The 12,155-nt window shown below is 39.4% G+C and overlaps 1 protein-coding gene across 1 annotated transcript; it reads left to right on the forward strand.

Annotated features, from left to right (window-relative positions):
• Positions 1–587: 587 nt before the first annotated feature.
• Positions 588–10,870, forward strand: zgc:111976 (uncharacterized protein LOC553663 homolog). The gene is made up of 17 exons (XM_036578111.1): positions 588–664; positions 1,863–1,938; positions 2,079–2,133; positions 2,973–3,105; positions 3,528–3,556; positions 3,713–3,784; positions 3,878–3,952; positions 4,047–4,123; positions 4,414–4,479; positions 4,689–4,800; positions 6,100–6,224; positions 7,202–7,213; positions 7,602–7,720; positions 8,008–8,206; positions 8,847–8,942; positions 9,099–9,201; positions 10,516–10,870. Exons 1-17 carry the CDS (start codon positions 593–595, stop codon positions 10,868–10,870), a joined length of 1,776 nt encoding a protein of 591 aa, XP_036434004.1. The 5' UTR covers positions 588–592.
• The last annotated feature ends 1,285 nt before the right edge of the window (positions 10,871–12,155 follow it).

Here is a 12,155-nt window from a genome sequence, read left to right on the forward strand (position 1 = left end):
TGTGTTGTGGATGTGTGAGTTGTAAAAGAAAGCATTTTTCATACAGACTGGGCACGCGGGTGCGGACAAACGTGAACATCACTGTGTGGAATCGAGTCCAAAGCTTTGGGGTCGACTCTCGATTCCACAATATACTTGCAATCGAGGAATCGATTCTTTTTGGGATCGACTCCCAGCCCCAGTAAGAGCGCCGGTCGATGATAATTCATACCTCATAAAAGGAAGTGCTGTAAAGTGCGAGGGAATGTAAGTTATTACATTGTCTCTCAGTGTATTTGGAAGAATATCCAACTCGAAAAGCCGTTGTGTGGGTGGTTTACTTATCTCCTTGCAGGCTAGCCGAGTATGCACATGACCTCTTCCCTCACTCCTCATTAGAAGAAAGCAGCAGAGCAAACAGGTGGCTGAAATGGATTCAGAAAGAAATGGTAAGAGGAACAGTTTCTGACGTGCAATAATACCTCGAAGACATACATGTCTTGATTATAGCTCTATGTGAGCTGTTCCTTTAAAGCTGCAGGTTCAAATCCACAAAACTAAGCTACGTCATTCACTGTGTGATTCTCCCTTTGACCTTCCAGTCAGGAAGAAGATGTCTGAGTTATACTCCAAATATTCTGAGAAACCATGGAGTGAGACCTTTCAGCTGGTGCGTAGGTGCATGGTAAGAAAACCTCAAGGCTTCTGCTCTCACATGAGATATTCAGAATCTGGCAGAAAGCAGGATGATGTGAGATGTGAATCAGATCAAGGTTGAGCCCAGTATTGACCCTCAGCCAGTTGCAGTCCTAAGCTCCTCCATGTCATGTTACATGCCTTATTTGAGTGATTTCATGTTGCTCTCACTACTGCTGTGCTGCTGAGTAAAAGTTGCGTGCATGGCCTAACAAATGTCTTCCAGATGCAGAGCTTAAGCAAGACTGTTGTGGCCGGAACAGTTCCGTGCCAAACTAATACGTAAACAGCTGCCTTCTCTCTGGACGTAGGGACAGCTTCTACGTGCTCATGTACGCATTTCTTCCCAAGCAGCTGTAAAATATCCATTCGCCTTGGTATTTTTCCAATCTGGATTACTGTCAGGCGTTTTACATAAGCAGGATACAGAAAGGAGCAGGTTGATGTGTGGTACAGGTGTCTGTCTTTCATGGATTGATTGGTGTCCAAATTATAATTATAGCACATAAAAAGCAAAAAAGCAGAGCCTCTTTTATGCCGTTTTATGAATAGGGTATGATCCCCAAGTTGGCCTAGGTCCTGGGAAGAGGACTTTAGTGAGTATATCCATGGAATAATGTGTGTTTTTGCCCAGAGGGGATTTAAGGGCTGGGTTAAAGCCCAAAAAGTCATGAGCACACTTCACAGACTTGAACAGAGAAGCATTATTTTAAGGGCGTAATATTCTCCTGCTGGGCTTTTAGCAAGGATCTTGTATAGACACTTCATGTTCAAAAATATAATCTGCATGGAAAAGCGTTGCCAGTAGAATGGGACGCTCTGGAGTGGCATAGCAGTCACCATAAACCAAACTCCCAATACCCTGTCTAAGGAATGAGAATGAGCAGGTGCCGATAAACGTTTGAACATGGTGTACATGTGGTTACTTCAACATTGCTGTAAATGCAGCGCAATATTAAATGCTCAGTTAGAGTTTGTTTGAATCATTGGGCACCACTTTCACCAACATTTGTTGATTTTCAAACATGCCAAAAATATTTGGCTTGACCACCCAGAGTTGGTGTGTGGGAACTGAAGAAAGCATAATGCTCACTGCCTGTTAGCAGCATTTGCTCACTATTAACAACATTGGCATATTTGGATGAAGTCCTTCTTTACGTGATATGTTCTTTCCTCTGTACTTACAGGACAAAACTAGAGCAGACACTAAGCCCTGTGAGACCATTAAGAAATGCATGCAGAAACTTCAGGAAGCTCTGAATGGTGAGAATACACAGTACATCAGCCTTCATCCATGATTTGGGGGGGGGGGTCCTCTAGATATCAAAAATATTAAAATTGTGATTTCAAATACTTTTTTTAACATCCTTTTTGTTTATGTTTCTTATCTTTACTATGTGTAGTGACCTCTGTGAATGCCATGGTGACCAGGCTGGAGATGATTGCCAAACAGAGAGGGTTTGAGTGCTTTATAAACTTTGATCTTGTAACAAGTCTCTATTTTATGTATTAGCTCTTAATGCTGGGCAATATATTGTCTGTACGGGTATTATATTGTGGTATTGGCATACCGTGGTGTTGCTTTTCAGTTTTGACTATACGTTTTTGCAGTATACTAGATAGAAATTGAGAATTATGTCCGTCATGGAATGCCCATGAAATAGCAGTGTCCCTGTTGCCGAGGAGTTTTTATTTATTTATTTGTAAATTCTGTTTCATGCACTTTACTCGTCGTGTCCAGGACCTGACAGTTAACTGCATTGAATGCCATTTCCTGGGTGATTCAGGTTTACCTTTATGTTCTTTTAAAACAAATGCCCTGTAGGTTTCCTTCCTGGAAATTATTTTTGTCCCATTAACATCTACAGTATTGTGTAAGGCAGTGGTCACTAACCCTGCACCTGGATAGCTACCTTCCTGCGGAGACTAGTTCCAACCACAGTCTGCTACACCTGCTTCAGCTAATTAACTTATTCAGAAGTGCCTGTTGGCCGTATCAGCTGTATTAGTGTTAAGTAAGCATGTTACGTGCAGGTTGGAACTAAATTCTGCAGGAAAGGTAGATCTCCAGGAGTGGGGTTTGCTTTGGTGTTTTAAAAGAAGCAAAACTGAACAAAACAGTCCAATCCAATGTCACACTCACTATAGTTGTGCTCTTAAGAACAAGTATTCTCTTAGTGGCCATAGAAATGCCTTCAGTCTTTACATAATGATGAAATACTGTACTTTAATCTTTAGTCTTTATCAGACTGATGAATGCAGCTTTTTTTCACTTGATGCACCAATGTCCTCTCTAGACTGGGTTCCCACCGGAGTCCCACAGAGACTGCATGCTATCTGACAGCAGATCTGTTCTACCTGGAGGTGCTTCTGCTGCCTGGGGGAGGGGTGGAGGATGTGAAGGTAGCCCAGCATGGTGAAGCTCCTGAGGTGAGATAAATACAGAGGCAGTATAATGTAGGGGACGTTATAGGTGGGCAGTATAACAAAATCTACTTTTATTGCGATAAATTCCATCACATTATATTACAGTATGTTTTTCTGACCATGTCGTGGATATCACTATTACTCAAAGAACACTGTCCAACTGCATGTTTAATGCTATTTAATAGGATTTAGAGCAGTGCAATGTGAAACGTTGAATAAAAATCATAGTACTGGTATTGATAGAATTTTTAAAATGTGGTACTTTTTTGTCTGTCCCAGCTTATCAAACTAAAATACTGATATTCTTATTGTGTATCATGAAAATGTTCTAAAGTGTTGTGATATTTTTGCCATGTCACCCACCCTCAGGACAGATGTAGAGATTTGAGGTAAAAGTAGTGACAGTTTTGTATTTTGCATTCCAGTCAAATGTGTCACTCCTTCAGCTGCTAAGGTAAGAAATCATTGCTCATTTCATCAGTCGTTCCTTTTCGCCTGTTGAAGAACTTTTGAAAAATATGGAGTTTCTCTGTTGTTTAACCATTGATGCTCAATTGCTTGATTGGTCCAAATGGACACACATGTCAGCTAACCTTCCTTATCCATAAAGGATGAAGAGGTTTGAGGAATTCTCAGTCAAGCTGGATGACCTGGCTTCTCTCTACAACGTACCAGGAGACAGGTATTACTTTGCTTATTGTGGATTAGTACTTAGTTCCACTTATCATGCATTTATATCAGTTTTAAATGCAGATTTTTTTATTTTATTTTACAGTGATACAAAGATAAAGGTGTATACGTCCCTTCAGCATCTGCAGAAAGACCTACTCAAGATATCCAATTTACCAAGGTGTGAAAACTGTATGCTCCAAAGTTTCAGTGCACATATATTACATGTGTAGAGGAAATTCTTGAAAACATTTCATTTTGACTTTACCTTGCAGGCGTTTGATAGAGAGCAATGTGCATGTTGACATGGTTCTGAATGGCAGAATTGGGAGCGTCATGTCTTGCAGAGAAGGTATGGGGGAAATGTAATGTGCCATTAGGTGTCAGCCAATGGATTTAAAGGGCCAGAGGCTGGCAAAAATGAGAAATATAGCCATTCTCCATCTGTTCAAGACATGTCTGTCGTCTTAGTGATGCCACATAAGGTCCCGTAGGTGAGATTTTCCAGTTTAAAGACTAAGAAAACCTTCAGCGGATGTATTGCGAAGGTTTTTTCCTGTTAATGCTAGTTTTTGGTTGATATACTGCTAAGTGCTGCACTGGTGTTAGTATTGACAATTAATATTAGTACTTCCCTGTCAGGAAACCCAATGAGCATCCAGTACTACATCAGCCCCTCAGACGTTCTGATGGAGATGTTATGTCCAGGTACTTCAAGATAATCCTTTACTTCTCCATGGCTGTAATAAGGGTATACAATGTAGATCCTGAGGTGATGTTCCACTTCAACTGCTAAGTATATGTTAAGTTTTAAAGCACACATTAAGACACAAGACTGGAGTGGATATTATATACTGGAATTCAGCATATTAGCTGTCATTTATGGTGCCTTACATGACTCATTTGTTCCCTGCTAGGTGAAAGCAGCCGTGGTCAGGTTGCCATGGTAGTGGTGGGTGCCAGTGGCACTACACACAGGTTGCAGATGGAGTCTTTGATCCCCACTCCCCCTCAAGTGGACTCAGTGGGGTGGGTAATGGAATTATTTCTTCAGGAGTCTCTGGCTAGTCAGTTTGTCACTGTCAGTCATGATCAGGTGGGTATTTCACAAAGCAGGATTTAGCAGCCAGATAACTTAAGCCAAAGTCAAAGGTGCTTCTGCAGCCTGGGGGGGGGTGATGATGTGAAGGTAGCCCAGCATGGTGACACTCCCAAGATAAAACAGAGGTATAATAGTGATTTTTAAAGGGAGTCTCTGGCCAAAATGACAGATTTAACCATCACTACATCTGTTGTGAACATGCCTACTCACCACCTACAGTAGTGCTGCAGTTGTCTCTACAGAGAGATTGTCTGGTTTAGGAAAGACTATGAAAACCCCCTTCTGATGATGTATTTTGAAGGTGAAGGAACTTTTGGCAGATACTTGAGCAACTGTTATTCTTCAGAAGGAAGCCAGATAGATAAAAGTACTGCTAAGAAGCTGACTATCATGTCTGTATTCATTAGCCTCAGTGGCTGTGTTGGCAGTCAGGATTTCTTTACTCTTGGGGGATTCCCGTTGATGGTATGATGCTTTTGAGCAGTGCGTGCTGGGTATTGTATTGAGAGAACACAATATAGAGAATAAAAGGATCCAAAATCGTGAGTTCTGTCAAACTGATAAGGTTCTGGTTTGCACTGCTGCTCTACAGAATGTTACATAACATGACAGATGAGCTAGATTTTGGCTGTAATGCCCATTTAAAGCAAAATTAGTAACCAATCACATACTTTGTATTCTAGTTAAAAGTGTCCTATGCTAAGGTAAGAAAATATTACTATTTTTTGTTGGTAGGGGTACTACTTTTGAAAGAAATATACTTGGTTCTCTTTTAACCTATTTCTCCTCAATTAACTTTTAGAAAAGTCAGGATTGTCCAATAGGACATGATGTTAAGGATATTACTATTGAACAAACCTAAACTTGCGGCTTAAGTTATCTGGATAACTGGACTATTTGATCTGGGGGATATTTCACAAAGCAAGATTTCTCAGTTTAGCCAGACAACTTAAGCCCAAAGTCAAGCTTGTCAAATAGAAAACGAGCTGAGGGACATTCCTATTGGGTTTAATTTATCTGGCTAACTGAGAAATCCAGCTTTGTGGAATACCCTCCTGTTCTTTTGTGAACGACCCCCTGGTTCATATGACTTGTATAATGCAGAACATGACGATGGTAGTTGTTTCAACTCAGCAGTAGAGTTGCATTTTGGATATTAATCTCAGCATACTGTATTAAAATGAATTCTCCCACTAGTGTTGGAGTGTGAGGTGTATGTTTTGCAGGCTCCCTGTGTTCAGGCCGCTGTCTGAAGCAAGCTCTGAGCTCCTGCCAGCCTTCTTCCTTCTCAAGCTCCAGCCACCACTGCCCACACTTAACTCCTTCATCCACAAGATGAGCCAAATCACAGGTCCAGGCAGTACTCAAGACTCTGTCAATACGATAGTATTTGGTCATGTAACAGTGGTTGGTTTGGATAGAGGATAACATCACTGTCCTAAGAAAACTCCAACATTTTATTTTCACATTTAAAGGAACACATTCTTTCCTTTCAAAGGGCCCATGTAATGGAAAAACACATTTTTTTTTAAATAACAGAGGCTGATATAAAATATAAACAAGTTTCAAAACATACCATTCATTCCCTGGTCCATATAGTCCTTATATGCAAACTAAGCTGCAAAAGCAGCCTGTTTTAAATTTACTGTTTTTTGTGATGTCACAAAAACCAAAATAGTTACAAATATCCACCTATTGAGTCTACAGCAGTTCAGTTCTGCCTATTCACGCTGAAGTTATAAAGAGTGTTTCATCCTGAACTGCTTTTTTTGAATGAAGCCTGATACAGGACAGCCAATCAGAACAGATTGTTTACAGATATCAGTCTTAAAGGCACAGTAACAAAAAACAGCCTGTATAAGGGATACAGAGAGGTTTGAAAATGGTCATGTAAAAAAGAATTATGAGTTTTTGGTGTGTAAACCCACACAAATGTTATAAGTTGACCCCTGGGGAAAAAATAAAATACAAGAAAAATGTAGGATGTGAGCCCTTTAATACATATTATCAATATTCTAATTATGAAATGTTACCACAATGTAAATGGCAGCTACTGTGCTCAAGTGATGTGGGGAAATAGAGTTACATGATTTTGATTGACTGTGATGATACAATAGTGTTTGGTGCGAAAACATACAGTGCAGTTAGCAATAACGTTGGTGTTGCGTGTTTAGTCATTAAAACGTTATCTTAGCAATCAGCACTAATATACACACCCAGAGGTGGGTAGTAACTAATTATACATGCTCATGTTACGTTTTGATGAATTCATACTTTACTGTGAGTATTTTCAAGTTATAATACTTCTGCTCAAATATATTTGTGAAGAGGGTGTAGTCAGTAAAGTACATGTTCATTCGTTACTTCAGTGCTGCTTTGCAGTTAATCACATCTCTCGCTCTGGAAGTTTGTCATGTTCTTTTAGACCAAGCGTGCATCAAAAAAAGTATTAGCACCTAACAAACTGTGGTTCCTAGGCCCAGAAGCTCTGCTGCAGTTTTATAGAGAACTCAGTACTTATGTAGTTTTTGATCTGAAGCTTTTGTAATTCTACTTGTTTTTTTTTGTAATACTTGTTTCACAGAAGTAATGTTTTTCTGAGTATTGATTTAGGCAGCTCTGCCCACTTCTATTCTCACCAAATAATTGACTGCATTATTGCATTGCAGCAATATGTCCTTGAAGTTGTTTCTGGACACTAACAGGGAGCCTGATTTATGTCCTCTAGATGTTACACCAGAGACTGGCCTGCAGGGGGAGCCCATATTTCAGCTGATAAAGCAGGCTGGACTGGAGGAAAAGAACTATAAGATGTCAGGTGATGGAAAGGATGCTCACTTTCTTAAGGTATGCAAATATTACATTCTTATTTAAATTCAATGCTTTATATTTTTATACTTGCTCTTTAAATATTTAAGAAGCATTTTTGTGCAGAGAATTCTCTTAAATTTGTTTCTGTAACTAGATCCACATGTACAAGCTACATGAAAGCTCTCACTGACCCAATGAAATACTGTATGAATTGTTTTTAGGCTTTGAAACTGTACGAATACTTGTGCATATCATAACTACTGAATATGCCTAATTGTAACCAAGACTCATTCAGATTCTGCTCTTCTGATTTATTATATAAGACTCTTCCTGACACTGAGCTTCAGAGCTATGTGTTCGGTGATGCTGAATGGAAATGTGACTCGTGGAAAGGAGCTCTAATTCACACAGTTCCATTCACTCATCCTGCCCATGTGCCTGCCTTATTGGAGCTCCTTCGCCATCAGTCAGTCATCAACATCCTCTTAGCAAGCTGCATTTCCAGCCATGAGCACCAGCCAGGTTGTAGAAGTAGTCAATCTCTATTGTCTTTTTCTATGGCCATTTGATTGCAGCATAATTTAAGGACATGATATTCATAACATCACAACATGGACACACAACAAATGTGTAGTACAATATATAAATAATAGATATGCCATCATTTTTGCACAGGCCCCATTTTATGATTTTTTTTTTTTTCCCCTTAATATATTAAATTCAATAAATGAAGACTTAAAATGTACTGAAGTGTGTTCTCTGTAGAGGATTTGTAACTTACTTTCACTTAGAAAATCAACATAATGTCGTTTGACCATGGAAGCCCAAACCTCTAAAGTGTCTTCTGATTTTTGGTTACATCACTGAGCATCATATTATTGGTTAATATTAACTAGTAATACCCAACAAATAACGTGACATTATAAGGTCTGATGTTATTGGACCTTATGACATTATTTAAAATTTTCATGTCTCCATCCCACCACCCCACATATCATTGAGAGAAAATGCTCAGCTAGCCCAGATACCCTCTTTAATACTTCTGAAATTAATCATGGTAAAAGTGTAATGATTTCCAACTCGCATTGGCTTTAACATTTAATCTCTGTACTTGCTGATACACACAGTCACCCTGCAAATGTTGTGCTGTACTTCTTGGCAGGTATAGCGTGTGACCTCAACTGTGAAATTCTCCCGGAGTCTGACTGCAGCTTTTCTGTGGCCTTCAGCCTCCTGGACAGTGACTCTCTGGCAGTTTGTATGTGCTTACACAATCGTCTTATGGCGGATGAGGCCTGTGTGAAGATTTCAACACTTCATGTTTTACATGCTGCATACTCAACTTCCTCTTCTTGTCGTTTCTTGTCGTTTTCTCTTTTTTTTCTTTTCGTCCTGTCTTATTATTGGTGTCCAGTGATGGTTTCTGTGGTGGATTGTCGCCAAGTGCAATGCAGGCTCCTAACGGGAGGTTTAGTGGATCACTCTCTAGATGATTACGCTTCCAGAGTCCTTACACGGTACATTTGCGCATGTTTGCAGATGAAATTGCATTTTGGTCAAAACAAAAAAGATATGTATAGTGAAATTATAAGATACTGTGAAAATGCAAAACTTACACAGCATACTACCACAGAAGTAAGGTGCTACCGTTGAGTACGTCAATATGCATTTATAATCCGATAACTGCAGAAAATTAGATTTGAAGAATATTTCTCTTTATTTGGTACTTTATTGTAGGGTCATGTTGACATAACCCTACATAAATGTTTATAAAGGCTTATTCCAATGGATATCATCTGTCATAAAGGCTACTTTGGCAAACTTTGATCAAAACTGGCAAATGTACCCTTTTATAGCGAATTACACCTATTGGAATAAGCCTTTATGAACATTTATGTGGGGTTTTGTCAGTCATGACTAGCTTATGTAGGTCTCGTATAACCTTATGAACCGCACCCTACAGTAAAGTGTTGCCAATTATTTAAATCCTTAATTTTGTCCAGAATGTAGTTGGTTTCAGCGTCACTCCAAAAGTGTTTTGCTGCCATCTTGCGGCATCGCTGCTTGCTTTTTCCGGTACAGCAGTCTGTTCCGCACAGACTGAGAAATCTGAAAGAAATCCTAATAAGAGTTTACATGCACTGAGAAATATGATTACTAAGCTAAAATCCAACCTCTTTATCAGATTGACCATTTGAATAATTGGATAACTGCCGAAATTCGATTATGATCGGAGTATCGGGTTCATGTAAACGCACTCATTGTTTGTCTCAGTATTTACAGTATTTCTATTTCTAACCTATTTTTCAGTCTGTATTAAAGTACGTTTCAGAGATGGCATGATACCTTTTCTTTTCCAATACTGATACTGAAACCTTGAGCTTCGGCCGGTACCTATACAATACCATTTTTTCTAACTACGAACAACTTTTTTTTAATAGTTTAAGTACTGCTCAAACACTCCACTGCCCTATGGAAAGAAATGCATACACAACCACATGACTGACAAAACCTCATTTTTTTTTCATACCATTAAGCCGTGCATATGCCACAGTGCAAACGTGCAAAATTGGACTATTTAAAATAAAGAAACTGTAATTCTAGTATAATACTAGCTACTCTGCAAGTCTTGTGTGGCTGTCACAGCACTTCTGTCACATATCAGTCTAGATTTGTCACCAAATCAAATCAGCTTCTTTTTTTTTTTTTCTCATCCAATATCCAGGTCATCAGGTATTAAATCAGAGCCATCTCTACGAAGTTTTAAGAATCTTTCATTCACAAAGTGTTGTCAGGCTGAACTGTGATTGTTTATCTTTTTATCTTTCCAGATGCTTGTCCATCCCCATCACTATGAGAGCCATACGGAAGAGGATGGCCAGCATGAGGCCTCCAGCCTGCCTGATCTCTGAGCCTGCCTCTGTTCTTAAGGCTGAAAGCTCTCCCTCCACGACTCCTCATCATGCAGTAGACAGCGTCCCAGCCACAATCCCCACTGCCCTGCTCTCCCCTGAGCCAATGGAGGAGGATGGCCTCCCCTCTCCTCCTGGACACTATGTCATGTCTGTTGCTGCCGCCCCAGCGGTTGATGTTAATACAGATGCGGTTGCTAATCCTTCCCCCTGTGCCTCTGTGGGTGTCTATTCACACTGGGTGGCCAGCAGCCTCCCAGCAGAGCTGATTTAAAGGAGTGGATCAGGTTGAGTTGTTTTTAGAAGCTTCTACAAAGTAAATTCGTTTTAAGGCAGTTAAAACATTTAATAAAGATAATATTCTTAAACTGATTCATTATTAGAAATGTGCACTCTCTCCACACTGCTGAAGTTTGGGGAAATATTGCTCCTTTTGATATATTCTGAGTAATGTTTGGTTTATAATATAACTTTTCAATTAAATAAGGATGTATTAACTTAAAACAGCTTTTTATAGATAGTGGATATATTTGGCAGCACTCCACTTCATGATTGAACATCTGAAAGTTTGAGATGTGATCACAACAATGGGATAAAATGTGTGGGGTTTGGCATTATTATCTAAGTAGTATTTATTTATTTTTTTATTTTTTCAACTGGTCCTCCAAATTTTGCAATTTTATGATGAAAACTCAAGTCCTCATTCTTTAAAAACATTTTGAAAGCTAGGTTCCCCTACATTTTTGATGGGAAGTGTATATCCAGATCTTTTGAATCTCTTTGCAAGTAAATAGCATCTGTTTGAGTGTCAGTACATCATTGCATGGGCTATCAGAATTTATTTTTACATTGTTTGTTTGTCACTATGAAGTAAAAAAAATGCCTATTGAGTCCTAATTTTTGTGTTTGGGCACTTCAGCCAAAATGAAAAATGGAACCATCACTAAATCTGTTGTGAACATGTTTACCTCCTACAGTGGCGTCTTAAGAGTATGATTTTCCATTTTAAAGACTAAGAAATCCCCCCTTCTAATCATGTTTCTTGAAGGTTGGAGGAACTTTTGAAAAAGTACAAGTGCTTTTGGGTGGGTAGAGGGCAATCTGTTTGAATTTTTTACTGCTCACTGGCTAATATAGAAGGAAGCCAGATAGCTGTCCTTACCGCTATGAAGCCGAATATCACCAGAAGGATCCCAGTAACCCAACAGTGTATAAGTGTAATGCATGCTAGGTCTTATAGTGAGAAAACACTGAAGGATGGAAACAAAATAAAAGGATGCAAGCTTGTGAACTCTAGGCTGAGGGATGCAATGCTGCACTACAGAATAGCATAACATATATATTTTTTTCGTGTTAAGCCTCCTCATATCTAAGTCCCTAAACCAGAGATGGGGAATTGGGGTCCTGAAGGGCTGGACTGCTCAGTTTGGCAATCGTTCTGCTCAAACACACATGATTTAACTGCTTACCAGGTTTAGTAGGTGTGACTGAGCAGGGAAATTGTCAAACTGTGCTGGATTCTGGGCCTCAATTCCACTGCTGCCCTGAAGAGAGGAAGT

This window comes from Colossoma macropomum, unplaced genomic scaffold, assembly GCF_904425465.1.
Source record: "Colossoma macropomum unplaced genomic scaffold, Colossoma_macropomum, whole genome shotgun sequence".
In the NCBI taxonomy this organism is placed as follows: Eukaryota; Metazoa; Chordata; class Actinopteri; order Characiformes; family Serrasalmidae; genus Colossoma; species Colossoma macropomum.